This window comes from Thunnus thynnus, chromosome 21 (assembly GCF_963924715.1).
Source record: "Thunnus thynnus chromosome 21, fThuThy2.1, whole genome shotgun sequence".
In the NCBI taxonomy this organism is placed as follows: domain Eukaryota; kingdom Metazoa; phylum Chordata; class Actinopteri; order Scombriformes; family Scombridae; genus Thunnus; species Thunnus thynnus.
Window position 1 is genome coordinate 18926893 of NC_089537.1, and position 17355 is coordinate 18944247.

The window sequence follows — 17355 nt, forward strand, 5'->3', positions numbered from 1 at the left end:
ACATGTCGACAAATTTATTTGTATGTGTCTTTGACAACGCTGTAATATTTGTTTTCGCTCTTCTAGGACCTTGACGCATCGTTTCCATTCAGCCATTGAACTGGGAAGAGTAGGGTCCATACTGTTGTGGTTTCAGTGCGACTTATGTGTGATTTAATAGGTGAAATGTTGACATTTAACTTATATTAGGAATCATTCTGCGGTGTAAGGTGGCTCTTTTCAGTCGGCTGGTGTCGTCGGTAAAGAGCAGGGCTGTAATGTCTGGAGCGGCCGGTGGAGGAGGAGGAGGCTCGTCCTGTTCGGGCGCAGCAGCGGCAGCCAGTTGCAGCTCCGCCGGCTCTCCCTACACCGCTGCCGCCGGAGGAGGCGCAGGGGTGGCCGGGAGGCTGCCAGCTCGAGTCCTGGAGCATATTTTCTCCTATCTGGAGATGTTCGACTTGATGCGGTGCTCGTTGGTGTGCTGGCACTGGAACAATATCCTGGCGGATGAAAACAGCGAGGTGTGGCGCAGTCTGTGCAATCGGTCTCTGAGCGAAGAAGCTTTGCGGTCGGACATTCTGTGCAACCTGCCCACCTACAAGGGGAAAGTAGGTTTATCAGTCTACCATCGAGAACCCTGAATAATGACGAACTTTATTAAAAAAAATCTGCCTGTTAAGTGTAACCTTTGCTCTGCGCGGAACATGGCTGATAGCCTCCTGTATCTCCTGACACAGTAGTAGTAGTAGGCTGGTGATTGATTGCAGTTCATTAACAATCATTTTCAACAACAATTTCAACATGAATTCTCATAGAAATAAATACATAGCATTAAGGCATTAAATCAAAAGAAAAACAAAATCATATTGAAACGTAAGCTTATTATACGTACCCTGTTTACATGACATATTCTAATAGGCGACCCTTTCGCTGCTGGGTTTAGGCGACAAAGTTCCAAACGTTTCATACACTGAAAATAATCATACCTCAGTTTTATATTTGTTCACTACCTCAATTTTAAACATTTTTTCAATTTGCAAAGTGAACTACACACTCTTAATTCCTGGTCACAGCTATTCTACAAATGAACCCCTCTGACAGATGTATATCTGATTGTATATTTGTTTTTGTTTTGTTTTTTTAAACATACCCATTCCCCTAAATTCATACTGGCTCTCTCTAAATTCAAACAGCCTCTGATAACAGTTAGGAAGTAAATCATTGTGTGCTTTGTATGTTATCTGTGCAGTTTTAAGATCAACTAACAAAATTTTAAAGCGTGGAAATTAATAAATAGTTTGTTGTTTGGTTCATAATAATCTGATGGATTCTTATAGCTCTCTTCTGTAGCATGAACATTGGATTAGTCTTGTGTTTCCTCATACCTCTACACAGCAGGTTGTGTATGGAATTATGAGAGAACAATACAGTATATATAGTGAGTTCTGATTCAAGATATCTTTAGTTTAATGTAATATTGCAGGTGTTCTGTTGTGTTGTCAGTAGCCCACATTAGACCATGTGCCCCTATTTTATTAAAAGGACCCAGAGTGAGGTTATTGTTTATTATTGTGTAACTGTCTGCATCGTATGGGGTAAATAATAGACCCACTAAGAGTGAAATATTTAGAGTTTTAGAGCAGTGATACTTATAGACTCTAAATGGGACAGTCTTTAGTTGATATCAGTGACATGAAAATCTTCTTAATTTTCCTGGAGGCCCTATGAAACTTCTTTAAGGAACCTTGGAGGTCAACAAACCTCACTTTTAGAATAATTCCCTCAGTAAAAGATCAGATGCTACACTTGAAAATGGCAAAATTCAGTTTTAAATTTTGAGTGAAACTGCTTAAGATCTATTTCAAATAGATAGAGTCTTTCATTGGAAGATATTGATTAATTAATCTCAAACTGTGATTAGCAGCCATAATCATCTGCTTATAACATGAATTGTGAAAGACTTTAAGCTCCAAAGCCCTGATTGGTGCAACACATTCTGTCCTGCATGGTGTAAATAACAAAGTCCATGACATTGTCTCACCTTGTTCATGCAAGAATCCATATTTAGCAGAAAATGTTTACCAAATCCTGAGTTCTCTAATTACTACAATAACTGATCCCTCTCTTGTCCTCCTCTACAGCTTAAGGCTTTTCAACATGCTCTGAGCTCCCACGACTGCTCCCGCAATGTTTACGTGAAGAAGAACGGTTTCACCCTGCACCGCAACCCCATTGCCCAGAGCACAGACGGAGCACGTGGCAAGATCGGCTTTTCAGAGGGGCGGCATGCCTGGGAGATCTGGTGGGAAGGCCCTCTCGGCACCGTGGCAGTGATAGGCATTGCCACGAAGCGGGCGTCCATGCAGTGCCAGGGCTATGTGGCCCTGCTGGGCAGTGATGACCAGAGCTGGGGCTGGAACCTGGTCGACAACAACCTGCTCCATAATGGGGAGGTCAATGGAAATTTCCCACAGTGTAACAATGCACCCAAATACCAGGTAGGAGATGTAGCCACAACTGTGTCCTCATCAGATTTTGAATAATGTTGAAGGAGTGTTAAAATGTGTGACTGACCGATCCAAATATGACTGTACCATTGCAGGAAATATTTTTTGACCAAAGTTATTATTTTGTATTTGTGTAATCAAACACTACAGTTTAATTGTGTTTGTCCACAGATTGGAGAAAGAATACGAGTGATTCTAGACATGGATGACAAGACGTTAGCCTTCGAGAGGGGTTTTGAGTTTCTTGGAGTAGCATTTCGTGGACTGCCCAAAGCGTGCTTGTTCCCTGCTGTTTCTGCAGTGTATGGAAACACTGAAGTCACCATGGTGTACCTGGGGAAGCCTCTGGACGGCTAGATGCAGGATAACCTGTGTCGCAAATTACAACTAACAGGCCACAGGCGAGTGCGGGACTTTTCCATTCGACGTACTGCCGACCCCGTTTGTTGCAAAGTTTCAAAAGGATTTGGAGGCCAAGTGGTCATGTTTCTTCCAAGCAACGTTATTCACATTCATAAAGAGGACTGTTAACATTTCTACTACAGCTCGACATGAATCCAGAGTCAAAGTTTTTGGACATACTGGACATACTACAGGGAAAAGGATTGTGTCTGGACTGCCATAAACATGTTTCTGTACCAACGTGGAAGTATCCACTTTTACAGTTTAGACGCTGGACTGTTGTATTTACAGGAGAGGGGAACATAATTTAATTTCATCCAATTCAGACTTACAGTGCTGAACATTTACCTGAGATTTTACGTCTGCTTGAATGAGGCCAAAACTATTCTATTGTGGCAAATACTTTATGACATAATTTTAACAAGTGACACAGTAGTTGTTATCAAAGCTAGCTGTTGTATGAGTTGACAAGAGTTAAACTATAATCAATGACTGGATTGTTAAGGTTTTATGCCATATCGATGTGACCTGATGTTATATTTGACTTTAGGCAAACATAGAGGACATGCCGACCACCTGTCATGCATGTGCATGGATACTGGCGTATAGACTGTAACATCTGCCCTTTTTAAGTACTCATCCAGTAATGGTGAAAAATATACCTGTATCATGTTAATGTGCGTCCTTTTTAATGTGCTACTGTAGTATTACACTCTATTTATTTCTTGGTTTTATCTATGGTACTATAGATACTGTATGGTTAAACGGCCTGAAAATAAAGTCTACATGGTGCCACTCTTAGAATAGAGATTGTTTGATGCTTGTGTTTATCAGTTGGTTACAGGCCAGTTACACTACATGTATCCACCTCTTTCTTTATGAATCAGCTACCTAAACTAAAAATAACCAAGGAAGATATGAACACAAGGCAACAGCAGGCAGACTGAGAGCCAAAGTTTCCTTTATGGGTTGAGAAAATTCTCCTATTTCTTAAGTTTAAAAGTAGAACATTCAAAAACTGAAAAGCTGACTCAAAAATGTAATTCATAGATGAAGAAGACAAGGCTTTTATTTTTATCTTAGCCCATGAAAGTTTCGGAGATGGATGGTTTTGATAGGACATCAATGATATGCATATACTGTAACTGCAGAAGCTACTATAATGCAAAGAATGCAAAAGACATTATCCAATATGCAAGATGAACTACCTCAGATGTTTATACTGCACACTTCATGTGGACTCTTATTGTTAATGTGGCACAGTTCCTTCAGTGTAAAACTGAATTGCACAACAACATCTGCAGTTCATACTGTACATCACCCTGAGTGACTGCATGGAAAAACATTTCAGATCAAGGCTTTCTGTTCAGCACTAATGTGTTGAACTGCAGCTCTGCTCAAAGCAAATTCTTGTTCAGCACTCAACAGAGGCTGTAGAAATCAATTTCAAAAGTATCAGCTATTTATAGGTATAATAGAAGCATTTTAGGGCTGGTGGCATTTCTATTTTGGATAACAGGCAGATTAAGGTCATTTAATAAGTTTACCTTTACAGTGCATACTGATTTATAATGCACAGGCCTATTTATGTATTTGTTTTAGTGAGCAGCCTGCTGCAAATGTACTTAAAAAAATACTATAAATCACAATTATGAGACCAGATACATAAGTGGGTCACATTAAAGGGGTACTCCAGTGATTCATTGGTGTACTTCCATAAAACTGAGGGACTTTTTAGAGAGATTTTCTTTTAAATGACGGTCAAAATCGAGGCAGCAGAGGCTTGAGATATCCTGACATTTAGTCTCTAGTATGGGTCAAGCCTACACTTCCCATAATGCAGCTCAGTAGTGTCTTTTGTTAGACTGTCCCTGCCCATGTCTTTCAAACCTCACATTTCTAGTTTTAAACACAGGTTTTGTTTTAAAAATTTCAAGCCTCAAGCTCAAATAAACTCATGACCAGTAAACCGAACTAAACATGTAAAGTTGGGTGGAGTGGCTCTAAGTTGAATTCTAGTTAGCAATATGTATCAATTTTAATAAAGGTCTTACTCACTATTTCAAGTACATTTTCAAGGCAACATACAGCAATGTTCAGAAGCAAAAACATGCTAGCCAGCCACTTTCTGAACTTTTTGTATTGCACACACTACAAAACCATGCAGGAAAAAGCCTAAACATGCCACAACAGGAAAACTGCATTAGTAGATCAACAGTCAGCCTTGAGCAACACTGACTGAAAAACATTTCTGCATTAGGATATTTACTTAATAAGACCACAAACTACAGTCTGAATCAACAACACTTTTTAAGCTTCACATTGGTAGCACTTATAGCATTTATTGCAAAAACTGAGGTTTCCACAACAGCATTAACACATTCAACTCATCTAAGTTTAAAGCAATAAGATACAGTATGTTCATATGAAAAAATATTTTATATTTTATATTTTTCAAATCAGTTAACCTTTTAACATTTACTGCTCTAAACACAAAATGTCTGGTATGTTCATTCTCCAGTGAACAGAAAGAGGCATGTTGTATATCACAGGCAGCAGCAATAGCAGCAGATTGTTATGAAATGCACAGAATAAGATAGGCTTGAATTGCCATGGTGAATAAACAAATAAAAGAAAGTACAGCACCTACAGAAACTCAACCTTAATTAACAGGAAATACAAAGAAAAGACATCACAGTACAGGACACACTGTTCTGTTGCAGTGTGATCTCAGCAGTGTAGGAGAGGATTACCACTTTTAATAAAGATTGATTGAATATGTGCTGCCAATGCTAAGCGCTTGACTGCTTTATGTCTTTCTATTTGTCCCTTTCTCCTACAATTTCCCTGTCTGGGTATCTTAATATACAGCTGTCTCTCTAGTCTCCTGCCATTCTGTCTTGTTCTGACCCTGAGTGTCTGTTTGCCAAATTGTCTATCAATGTCAGTCTTTCCATCCTTGATCGTACGATGCCCATCTGTCAGTCAGTCTCTTGGGCTGAATTTCTCCAATTGCAGTATCAAGCCTCCAACAGTATCTGTGCCTTTTACAGCACTGCCCAACCCTTAAGAGCTGCTGAATTGACAGTAATTATACCTCAGCTTCACTTTTCCTCCAGAATATATCCCTGCCTTTGCATGAATGGACACAAATTGGGCTGCTAGTGTCTTGCAAGAAAAGCATGAATTTCTATAGGTGTTCATCATAGTTGACTTTTTCATGGATAGCTTTGTATAAATGTTGCTTAAGTGGACATTTTCCAAGGGCGATGTAGTGCCGCCGGCCCATATAAAGAGCAGATACTGTTATTCGGCACTAGAAACTTTTAAAAGGATGTTAAAGTGGCAATCTTGACAATCTCCTTTCGTTCTCTTTGGCAGCACCATATGGCATTAGCGGTAATTGCAGGTGTGTTCTTGGACCTCACTCGACCTCACTCCCAGTGATCTAAACAGTGTTGCTGTGTGACATTGCGCTAGCATAAGTGAATTAAAGAGTGAGTCTGCTGCGTTAGGTCTGCCTGCCCTCTCTGGCGGATCAACCAATGGGTGATGGAAAACACATCACTAACTGCCCCACTTTTTATTTGAATTAATGGCGGGAAAGTCGCCACTGACCCCCCGGTTCGTAATAATCATAATACTGCAAATGCAAGAGCTTTCATCAGTAGGCCATAGGCTCAATTACCATTGTGTTACCTAATTCGGCGATAGATAGTGACTTGACAGACATTTATTTACATGAAAATCTTCAAAATTATAATTTTAACACATAAAACACTAGTAATGCTGGAAACCAGGGCCTAGTGAAAAGGGAGAGGAGCAACCTTTTCACAAGCAACAGAAACTGAGAAAGCCTACGGGAGTTGTGAAAACCCAAACGATTTGATTGATTCCTGTATCCACAAGAGGGCAGCACTTGGTTTGTGCATGTTATGAAAGTAACTTTACACCACAGAGAAGCCTAATCATGTGTGAATGCATGAAATCTCAAGAGGATAAAAGTTCTCCACCCTCATTTTTAATAAATGCAATATCAAGTAAGCATTTACAGATTTAATCAGTTTTTAATAACCTGCAGCAGTGGGGTGAATTTTATAGTTAAACAACACCTTTAAATATTATGAAACTAATTATGTATGTTAAGTGGATGAGAGGAATAAAATACAGTATATCTACTGCTGTGAAAAGAACAGGTGAAAGAGGAAATTTCAAAAGCGCTAAACCTGAGAAACTAGGGCTCTACAATATTATAGTTTGGTTTGGTTGAATGCTCATTTCTGTGGTGTTTTTGTACTGCAGGGTAGAAACTTCCCATATCCCCCCCTCACACCCTCACCCATGGGACTTTACACCACAACTGCCACATCACGTTCTTGGCTCTCAAAAATAGAATGTAAATTTTCGTACCATGCTGTATCTCAATATGACCATGAAACCTGAAACAGAATAGTGCTCGGAATTAACACGTATGCTGTGTACATCCACACATCAGCGTACAGGTCCAGAGAGCTGTGTGAGAGCTGCTTCCTCTCAATCTGCTCAGAACACAACAACAACACACGCGACAGCTGAGAAATGTCATAGACAGCTAGAAGTGAACATGGTGATTTACAAAGACATAGCAGCCATTTATTCCGTGCAGAGGTCAACCTGGTTGGTCAACTTTAGGGTGGAGCTGACAAATAAAGTATTGTGTCTCCTGTTTGAAGATTTTTATGTTACTAACAAGTCAGAAATCTTCCAAGAGTGGGGATTTAACAATCACTTGCCTGCTAAGTAAGTTTTAAATTCCCACATTTAGTCAGCATGAGTGAGAATGCAGAATACTCAACTTCTGTGGTGTACTTATTTTTAACGTTGTCTCTGATCTGAAGCAGTGCTGCCATCACTTGTCAGTAGACCAACGGGTCAATAAAGCAAAGTTAATTCTAGTATGCAATATTTTTCAGTGGGCCCACATTGTATCGTAGGAGTAGTTATTCTTTCTCTTTCTCTTTGATGTTTCAAAATTAGAATAGCTGTAAATGAAAAACCAAACAGTGGATGTAAGTGTAACAGTGAAAACTGGTTTCATTTTTAAAATTTTTAGTAGCAATGTCTGCCCGTTGGGTGATCCACCACTTTGGTCCCCTTTGCCATGAAATTTGGCATTGACGCATGTTCCCCTCAGGATGAATTGTAATCATTTTGGTGATAGCCTCTCTTTTCATCTGACACCATCATCAGGTCAAAATTTCCATGTGTCCAATACTTTGGTTTATGACCAAATACCTGCAAAACTAATGATATCCCCCAACCCATCAGCTTCAGCTGTACTTTGTATTTGTGAATTAGCAAATGTGAGCATGCAAAAATGCAACACCAAGATGGTGAGCATGGTTAACATTATACCTGCTAGACTTCAGCATGGTAGCACTGTCATTGCGAGCATCTAAGCATGCTGACGCTAGCATTTAACTCAAAGCAGTGCTGCATCACAGAGCAGCAGGTGTCAATACACTTTCTACCGGGTATCTTGTACTTTAATCGTGTTCGGCTGTCTGTCCACCAAGTAAATTAGCCTCAACTTTTGGATTAGAAAATCTTGTTGCCACTCAACTTACAGCAGAGTCAGAAGTGAGAGCTAGAGATGTCCTGTGTGAAAACAGGAAGGAATCACTAACAAATCAACTCTTCAAGGACGGCACCATCACTTCCTGATTCCTAATTCCTTATTCTTACGCCCATGGGTTAGGAGAAACATATGACAAGTTAACAACTGGAGTTAAAGACAAAATAGAACTTAAGATGTAGCCAGCTGGACAACAAAAGTGAGAGAGACAGAGAGACACATATATAAAGTGTGAGGAGAAGGTTCTTGGTTACTTAAAGTAGCCGTGTTGCAAAATGTTAATGTGTTGAAAGTAAAACATTCAAGGACTTCTCCATTACTCACTTAGAGCATGATGCAGTGACATTGTTTGTACTGTCCATCAGGTTTTCAATCATCTTCTTGATTTCCCAAGTTATGTAATGTAACATCTGCACTAGGATCATTGTAACCCTCCATATAGCAAAGTGTAAGTGTGTATATGTGTGTTTTGTATTTGCTGTTGCAGTGACAGGCCGAAAAATCAGGCAGGAAGGGTGTGTATGTTGAGTGGTTTCCTCTCTAGAAGACTGAATGATCAGAACGAGCCGAGGGTGTGAAGGGTGTGTTCTCATTAGGTTTTTGTGGTGGCACTTGTGCTACCAGGCTTAGCTGCGAGTACATCAAGATTACTGTTGTGAGCATTGTGAAGAAGAGAAAAAAAAGACTCTGCTGTGCTGGTTGAGCTGTGAAAGCCTGCATTTGCCTTCCTGTGGCCCGGGCTTGAGAACCTCTTTCTGATTGCAGCTTGTCCATGTGACTTGGTTTCCGTTGACTGCTTGCTTCCGTGAATAGTATAGAAAAGGCATCAGTGCTTCAGTCAGAACAGAGGAAGGCAGCTGAACTTCGCACATGAGAACGCATTTAACAGCGAGTCAACCAGCGATATGGTCAGGGGATCAACCGTCAGTGGCTTGGGAAATCCACACCTAACCACCAGTGTAAGTAAATGCACTGTGCACTCACCTATTACTGCACTATGCACTGCTACTCAGACTACTAAAAGAAGCAATTTGCATGCTTTATCTAAAATAAGAACGTTGAACATATTTTATCATGAATGGTCTTTGGTGTATTTGAGCAAGTTACCTTATTGATCAGATACGTTTGTGCACACTTTGAATCGTGCCTGTGCTAAAACCTACTCTATACTCTATGCATAAATTAATGGCATTTAGTTTTTGCAAAGAATGTTCTTGCATGTAAATCTAGTTAATTTGGATTTTTCCAAATGTCACTTAAAATGCATGCTGAATCATTATTTACGACAACATTGCTTCGTATTGCATGCATTAGTAATGTGCCTTTGAGCTACTGTATGTGTAGCTTACAGTTAAACATTTAAAGTTTGAAAAACCAACCGGCGTCTCTCAACGTCAAGAAACATAAAGTGAAACAGAAATTTACATTAGTAGTCATAATGTTATATGACCATATCACATATTTTGTCATTATGCTGATGAATAGAACCCTCAAATGTACATTGTGCAATCAGTATTCAACGTACTGTACAGTAAATGGAGTTAAATTTATGCCATTCTTACTTGTATGTCTTTATGGTTGTGTCGCATCTAGTAACACTCAAAAGGGCAGAAAAAATGGTACAGTAGAGTGCAGAGAAAATGAAGAAATGTTCATATGACAGGAAAAATAACTGAGGGTTATTAATGACAACCTCTCAAACTGACTTATTTCCATTAAAATGCAAAGATTGACGGTGTGAGTGCGTGCAAGCCAAAAAGGAACACAAGGCCTCCACATACAGCATGTGTCACTCGGTGGTTTGAGTTGAAATTTGGGAAATTTGACCAAATTGTCCAGCTGCTGTTCTCAGGATAAAACATGATATTATACACTCAACATTTAGAGCAGGTTGAGACTGGATCCAAGTCAGAGTAAAAGTAAAACATCGATCAGATTATTTCTTTCCGCTTTCAACTTTACTGTACTGCTTTCATTGTACAAGGTAACCTGCAATTACAAGAGAAAATAATTGCAGATTATAATGTACGGATTACATTTTGACGCTGTGAAAGACCATTTCACCATTTACCATTCTCACATGTTTGACAAGGGATATTGTTATCTTAATATTTAAAGTTAGGATACCAGAGCTGAAATAATTTGCTTAAGACTGCAGAAAGTTTTTAGTTATGACCAAACAATAAACATTTAAGTAGAGTTCTTGAGGTGGGAATAGAGGGCTGAATGTGTCTGCCCGTCTGCTTCTCCTGGTTCTTTCTGCTCATTTGATAATTCTTTTTTGGTGAAGAAATTAATTTCCCCAAGTTTTCATGCACGGAGCACATATTTGCATTTTAAGACCTCATGGTCATTACTAAAATTTCATGAGACCAGACTGGTCATCACATGCAAATCACAGTAACTATGGCTTTACACTGACGGAGAGCGAGGCTAAAGGCATGGGCTGAATAAGTCAGATGATCTATTGCCAAAATAATACTGTAATATTTGTCAAAGATTTGCAAGTATAGAAATAAATAAGTCATCACACAAAGTCTCATCCCTTTTTATTTTCTTCTGAACAGTGAGGATGCCAGTCCACGGAATCACTCCAATCCTGTTTTGCTTATTACACATGTGGAGAATCCTCTCAAGTCATCCACAACACAGCTTGTGCCCGATGGTAAACTGTCTCTCTTTTACTTAACTCCATAAAAGTCCTTCTTGAAATGAACTGAGTAAGTTCACAGGAACGTAGGTGGATATATAGTATGTATGTTATATGCTTTGATGGCAAAAATTTTTTGTGTGTGTGGTTTTATGAATGTTTTATAAATATTGCACTTAGAGTGTTAATCTAGTCTTGGGAAATGAAGTGTCTGTGTATAATATGTGTAATCAGAATTGCAATTAGCTTTTCCTTTCTTTTTTGCCATCATTTAAACATTGGTGCTTTATTCAGTCCACATCAGATGTGTTATAAACATAACCAGGTGACTCATACAAAATTCATGGTGATTCAGTTCATGTTAGTATTCGGCAGACAATTACAATAACATGGAATTTTGTGCGCTCTGATATTTCCCACTTTGCCTAATCAGCAAGACAAAGTGATAAAAATATCAGGAAATACGTAAGTACGTAGTCTGTCAAACAATTAGTCAACAAATGTCAAACAATTAGTCATTTTCACACTAATAGGAAACACACGCGCATAAAAGGTTTATCTTTTTAGTTACGTCTTCAGTTCGTCAGGAGGACCCAGAGCTACCCAGACCAAACTTAATAACATTTTAAACAGTTGACTTCATGGACTCATGGACTGTAGTGGAAGAAACCCGTATTACTTACTTTTGTTACTTACTCACTTTCTCATAGGTTTATGTGTGTTAATGCTGATAAGCTTTTAAAAAACAGGATTTGATGTGCTGTGCTGTGCTGTCCCACTCACTCTTCAATTCATAGCTCTTATTTAAAGGCCTAGCTAAAAAGACAGAGCAAAATCAATTTTTCACAACCCACCAAAAAGCCATACTTATTGATGATTTCTCATTAATTAATTAATATTATTATTAATTAATTAGCATTAATATAAACCTAGTTACAACTTCTAAACCATTTATTAAGTATGTCTCAGTGGAAAATGGTATAAAATCAACTAACAAAAAATGAGAAATGAGAAATAAAAAACTATGTATGTAAAATTTAAAAAAAATAAAATGGATGCTCAAGCAATAAAAGCCAATTATGTAACTTTTTTATGTGATCTAAGAGCAGCAGAATATTGTAAATGATAAATGTCAAAGAAAAAAAAGGCTTGCTAGATTTAGAAAAATAAGCTTGATACAATCTTTGCCAAAAGGAAGCTAACGGATGTGAACCCAAAACGGAGTAATTGCCCATGTGATTTTGTTTCTAAACCTGCCAAAGTAATAAGTCAACAAGCTAGAGAAGCTTTGTGAAAATACATTGACACAAGAAATAGTTATAGTGGACTTGTCTAAAAGCTAATGCTGAACTAGCATTAAGGAGAACCTAAACCCTAACCCGAACATTTCTCTCCAAACAATCTTGGGAAGACAACAATCTCCAACACACAAATGCAAGAACTTAAAAAAGTACTCTCCCCTTCTTTTACAGATACAAAGAACAGCTCTGTGCAACAATTGCAAACTCTCATCTGTACCTGCAGGACTGCCAGACAACATAGAGGAGCTTCAGCTCAACTACAATCACATTCAAACACTACAGGACAATTCTCTTTTCCAATACCCCTTATTAAGTACCCTGAGCCTAGCCTGTAACAGCATTGAGAAAATAGAATCAAACACTTTTAAAGACTCAAAATTATTAGAAAGCCTAAATTTAGCAAATAACAATCTTCATATTGGCTACCAAGAAACTAGCCATGCGTTAAAGAAGCTACCAGGGCTTAGATCTTTAGATCTCTCTGAAAATAAGCTTGATGACGAAATGGTTGCCACTCTCCTCCAAAATCTAACATCCCTGGAGTACCTCAATCTCTCTGGAAATCTCTTGCGGAGGCTGGATGAGACCTCATTCAGTGATCTCTACCAGCTCAAAGAACTCGACCTGCAGAGGAACATCCTGTTTGAGCTTGATGGTGCCTTCAACAGCAATCCCAAGCTCCAGCGGCTCAACTTGGCCTTCAACGATCTGCCTTGCCTTACTGATTTCCACATGACACAGCTGGTGGTCCTCAATGCCAGTCACAACTTCATTGAGTGGTTCATTTCTAGACAAGACCTCAATGACACTTTCCAGCTAGAGACGCTTGATCTGTCAGATAACAAACTACTCTTCTTCCCTTTCTTGCCCAGCCAGAGTCAATTGCGGAACCTTTACCTATCCCACAACAGCGTGAATTTTTATGAACACCTGGCCACATCCCCAAACTCGACCTCAACCGTTGAGTTCTACAACCTGAAGAGGTATATGAGAAACGTAACGGCTCAGTTATGGAATGACAGTCTTCACGGTGACATCTCCTCTCTAGAGATTTTAGACCTAAGTGTAAACCAGTTGCAGTATTTCCCTCAAGGATTCATCCACAGAATGCCTACCCTGTCCAGACTTCGAATGTACATGAACTGTCTGGAAACCTTGAATCTAACTTCAGAGCATTTCTCTGGCAGCTTGTATGAGTTGGATGTCAGCAACAACAGGCTGAACCAGATTGTAGCAGATGAAGGTACACTGACCACTCTTGGCAATCTGTCTTACCTTAACCTTAGCCTGAATAATCTTGACCGGTTATCCTCGGGATTATTTTCCTCATTGCCAAGCCTCAGATCAGTGGATCTCAGTTATAACAATATTGACATTTGCCTCCCTGAGGAAGCTGAGACTGGTACAGACGATATCTCAGCCTGTGTGGATTGGACAAATGTTGTATCCCTAAGGCAGCTTTACCTTAAGGGATGTAACCTTGAAAGGGTTCCACTGTCTGCGTTTGCTGGGTTGTTGCTAACACACTTGGAACTGTCCGATAACCCTGGACTCATTGTCCAACAATCAAGACAAAGTCTTAGCGGAACGTTACAGCATTTAGGTTTAGGAAACACACAAATACAAGACTTTGACTTCTCTGATTTCCAAAGTTTGAAGTCTTTAAACATTTCGGGGAACTCTCTTGTCGAGGTTCCCCCTTCACTCCTAAATCTCGATCTAAAACTGCTCGATTTGAGGGACAACAAACTGTCCACTATTCCCTCAGGCCAGGCTAATACATTAGCCCCAAAACTTCAGACTGTTTTCCTCACAGGAAATCTGTTCAACTGCTGCCAAACAGAATGGTTCAGGACATTTCAAACAACAAAGACTATCAATATGGTTGGACAGTCAGACATTGAATGTGAGGATCTCTTCCAAACACACAGAGTGGAGAATTCCCAGTCATTTATGTGTTACGATAAAGGCGAAGAATCTATATTCTGGTACATTCTCCTTTTTGTGCCTATCTGTCTTTCTTTTGTGGGCATTTCAATCATTTTTCTCCTCACCTTCAAACCCGAAATGTTACAAAAATCAATCAAAAAGAAATGTTTGAAGCCTACATCGTACTGATACTTTATAAACCTTACACAAAACAACACAGTAGACCATATTTTGTATAGTATATTATTGAGATATGTAACAGAATGTATGTTTGAAATAAAGGAGCAATTCTGCAAGAATTATTAACAATTTTTTCTCATAGCTATACTTTGTACATTAAAGTGTGGTTCAAAATCAGACCATATTCCTGGTACTCTGATGTAAAAATGTGGCTGAGTTCTTGTGGGACTAGTTGTGTGTGAGTGTGCATGGGGGTATACGTGTGTGTGACTGTGTGTGGGGGGTGTATGTGTGTGTGTTTGTGTGTGAACATATGCAGAAGTAGTGTGATGCAAGCTGTTGCTATAAGCAGCAGAGGAAACATGAAATTTCCTGTTTTGCTGAGATGTGCAGCAACTGCCCAGTTCTGTATCTCAAAGAGGAGGGGTTTGAGGTTTCCTTCCCATCACTGAGATACAGATGTAACATCGACATGACATGAAATTCCACTGTCACTACTCATGATGAGCAGTTTTGGATACATATATCAATACTCGCTCATCTGCAATTTGCAGAAAAGCAGTGACAGGCCACTATGTTTAAGCAAGTTTGAACAGATATCATCATATCTTCAAATAAGGAACAGCATCAGCATTGCACAGCACATAAACATTACAATGTACTTTCTACCTGTGTGTGTACGTGGATTGCACAGCACATACGCATAACAATGTACTTTCTACCCGTGTCTGTATGTGTATTCAGGGGTGGGAAGGTTGGCAGATCAGTGTGTAGCTGTGCAGAGTGCTGGAGGCTTAACCAGAAAGTAACCAAAATACCGCTGTGGTGATGCTCAGGGTCATGGTGGTTGGAACATAAAAAGAGAAACCGGAGAGAAGCCTCGTCAAAACCTTGAAACACCATCATGTTTACATATCTTCCACATTATATAGTGGCTGCTAAGATAGTAAAAGTGTAAAGACGTTGGTGAGATTTTTACTGCTCAACTGCAGGGCAGGGAGGATTAGTGGTAAGCCATCAAATGGATAAAAATCAAAAGAAATACAGAAATTCAGTTGACTAAGGGCAAGAGTGGAGTAGAGATAAAAGAACAAACTTGTGTCTTGAACGTCTCTAGTTAAAATATCTTAAACTACCATTAAGTTATTTTTAAATAGTGTGAACAATAACTCATTCTGCACACTTGGATCCATTTTGATTAGCTACTTGAAAGTCTTCTGTGAAGCAAAACTATTGGTATATATTGTGTTTCGGGGTGAAAATTGAGGTTTTTGGCTTTAATCGGGAAATAAGCTGAAGATGATATAAAATAAAGATGCCTAGGTAACTTAATAGAAGCAAGAAGAGAGTCTGGAGTGATAAAGTGCCGCTACTGGCCTGATAAAACAGATTAAGAACCCTATCACATTAGGAAAGAATTGGGTAAGACTTGCAGCTAACAGATCATCATTTGCGTAAGACTCTTTGACACTGGTCAAAGATTGTTGACCAAGAGAATTTTATTTGACTACTCAGCTGTATTAGGTCAGGAGTTAAGACAGCTATATAAAATAGGTTAGAGGGCATTCATACAACATGGCTGCCAAACCTTGACAGCTTTGTAGCTAACTGAACATGGTGTGTAAATGTACTCAATTTGATTGCTCAAGCATATTCGGAGGTGGTCAGGGACACATGTGACCCCAAACACATTATACACATTATGACCACCAAGTCAACTTTGTGGTGTGCTTTAAGTGAAGCACAAATAAACTCCCAAACAGACAATTATTCAGTTGATCTGTCTTTTCAAAACAGCTCAGATGCAGTTATGGAGTCCGTACATGTGGCGAGTTACCAAATATACACCGCAGTCCTCTCTGCAAACTTGTGTGGAGTGAAACACTGTGATTTTTTCTTTCAAGTAGTGGTCACAGTTTCTCACTGATAAATGCACATGTGAGGGGAAGTGAAATTCAAACTGAAGTGGTCAAACGAGAGTCATTTGATTTGCATTCTGATAGCAGGTGTATACTGTGGTACATCTCAACTGAACGTAGATACAACGTAGATATATGTGGATGTATAATGGCAGAAGTGGTCCGGGTCACATGTTCGAAATTTCAGAATGTAAATGTGTCCCTGATCTCACCGAACAGGTGCCAAGACAACATATTATTTTGTTAATTTTAGTAACAGCTTTCTGAGACAAAGTCAGTGTATTCTGGTGCTCAGTTGATGGATGATTTGCAGTCATTCTCTGGATGTGCACAATTGGGTGTTTTGGGATAAATTATACAAGGAAATAATGCACAACAAGATGAAGAGCATATAGCCACGCTACCGACTCTGATTTACTCAGAGAGTCTTTGAGCTAAATGCTAATGTCAGTGTGCTAACATGCTCAAAATGACAGTGGTAACTGCTAATGTTTAGCAGGCAATGTTCACCTTTCTAGTTTAGCATGCTAACATTTCTTACTAAGCATTAAAAAACAAGGTGCAGATAAAGGTGATGGGAATGTTATTAGCTTTGCAAATATTTGGTCATAAAATTTTAACCTGATGATGGCATTACATGAAATCTAACAGGGTCATCGAAATGATTACAATTCATCCAAATTTCATGGCAATTCATTCATATGTTGCTGAGACATTTCACTCAAAACCACAAATGTGAACCTCACGATGGCACTTGAGGAAATGTCAGACCACCAACCAAAACTGCCATCCAGCAGTTAGAGCTACACCACTAGTGTGACTAAAATAATACACAAGCAACTAAATGTCTGACAAATAGTGATAATTTTGGGTA

General features: G+C 39.1%; 2 protein-coding genes and 1 long non-coding RNA gene across 3 annotated transcripts; 2 read left to right on the forward strand and 1 right to left on the reverse strand.

The window, feature by feature from the left end:
* Nucleotides 1-40: 40 nt before the first annotated feature.
* fbxo45 (F-box protein 45) lies at nucleotides 41-3696 on the forward strand. Its single transcript, XM_067578428.1, has 3 exons — nucleotides 41-587; nucleotides 2121-2477; nucleotides 2658-3696. The coding sequence occupies exons 1-3, from the start codon at nucleotides 258-260 to the stop codon at nucleotides 2841-2843; spliced, it is 873 nt and encodes a 290-aa protein (XP_067434529.1). The 5' UTR covers nucleotides 41-257; the 3' UTR covers nucleotides 2844-3696.
* LOC137173543 (uncharacterized) lies at nucleotides 428-9082 on the reverse strand. The gene is made up of 2 exons (XR_010925202.1): nucleotides 8827-9082; nucleotides 428-574 (listed from the first exon to the last, which is right to left on the reverse strand). It is a non-coding gene; the product is annotated as an uncharacterized lncRNA (long non-coding RNA).
* A 150-nt stretch (nucleotides 9083-9232) lies between these two features.
* Nucleotides 9233-14681, forward strand: nrros (negative regulator of reactive oxygen species). Its single transcript, XM_067578426.1, has 3 exons — nucleotides 9233-9461; nucleotides 11070-11167; nucleotides 12625-14681. The coding sequence occupies exons 2-3, from the start codon at nucleotides 11075-11077 to the stop codon at nucleotides 14569-14571; spliced, it is 2040 nt and encodes a 679-aa protein (XP_067434527.1). The 5' UTR covers nucleotides 9233-9461; nucleotides 11070-11074; the 3' UTR covers nucleotides 14572-14681.
* Nucleotides 14682-17355: the final 2674 nt, after the last annotated feature.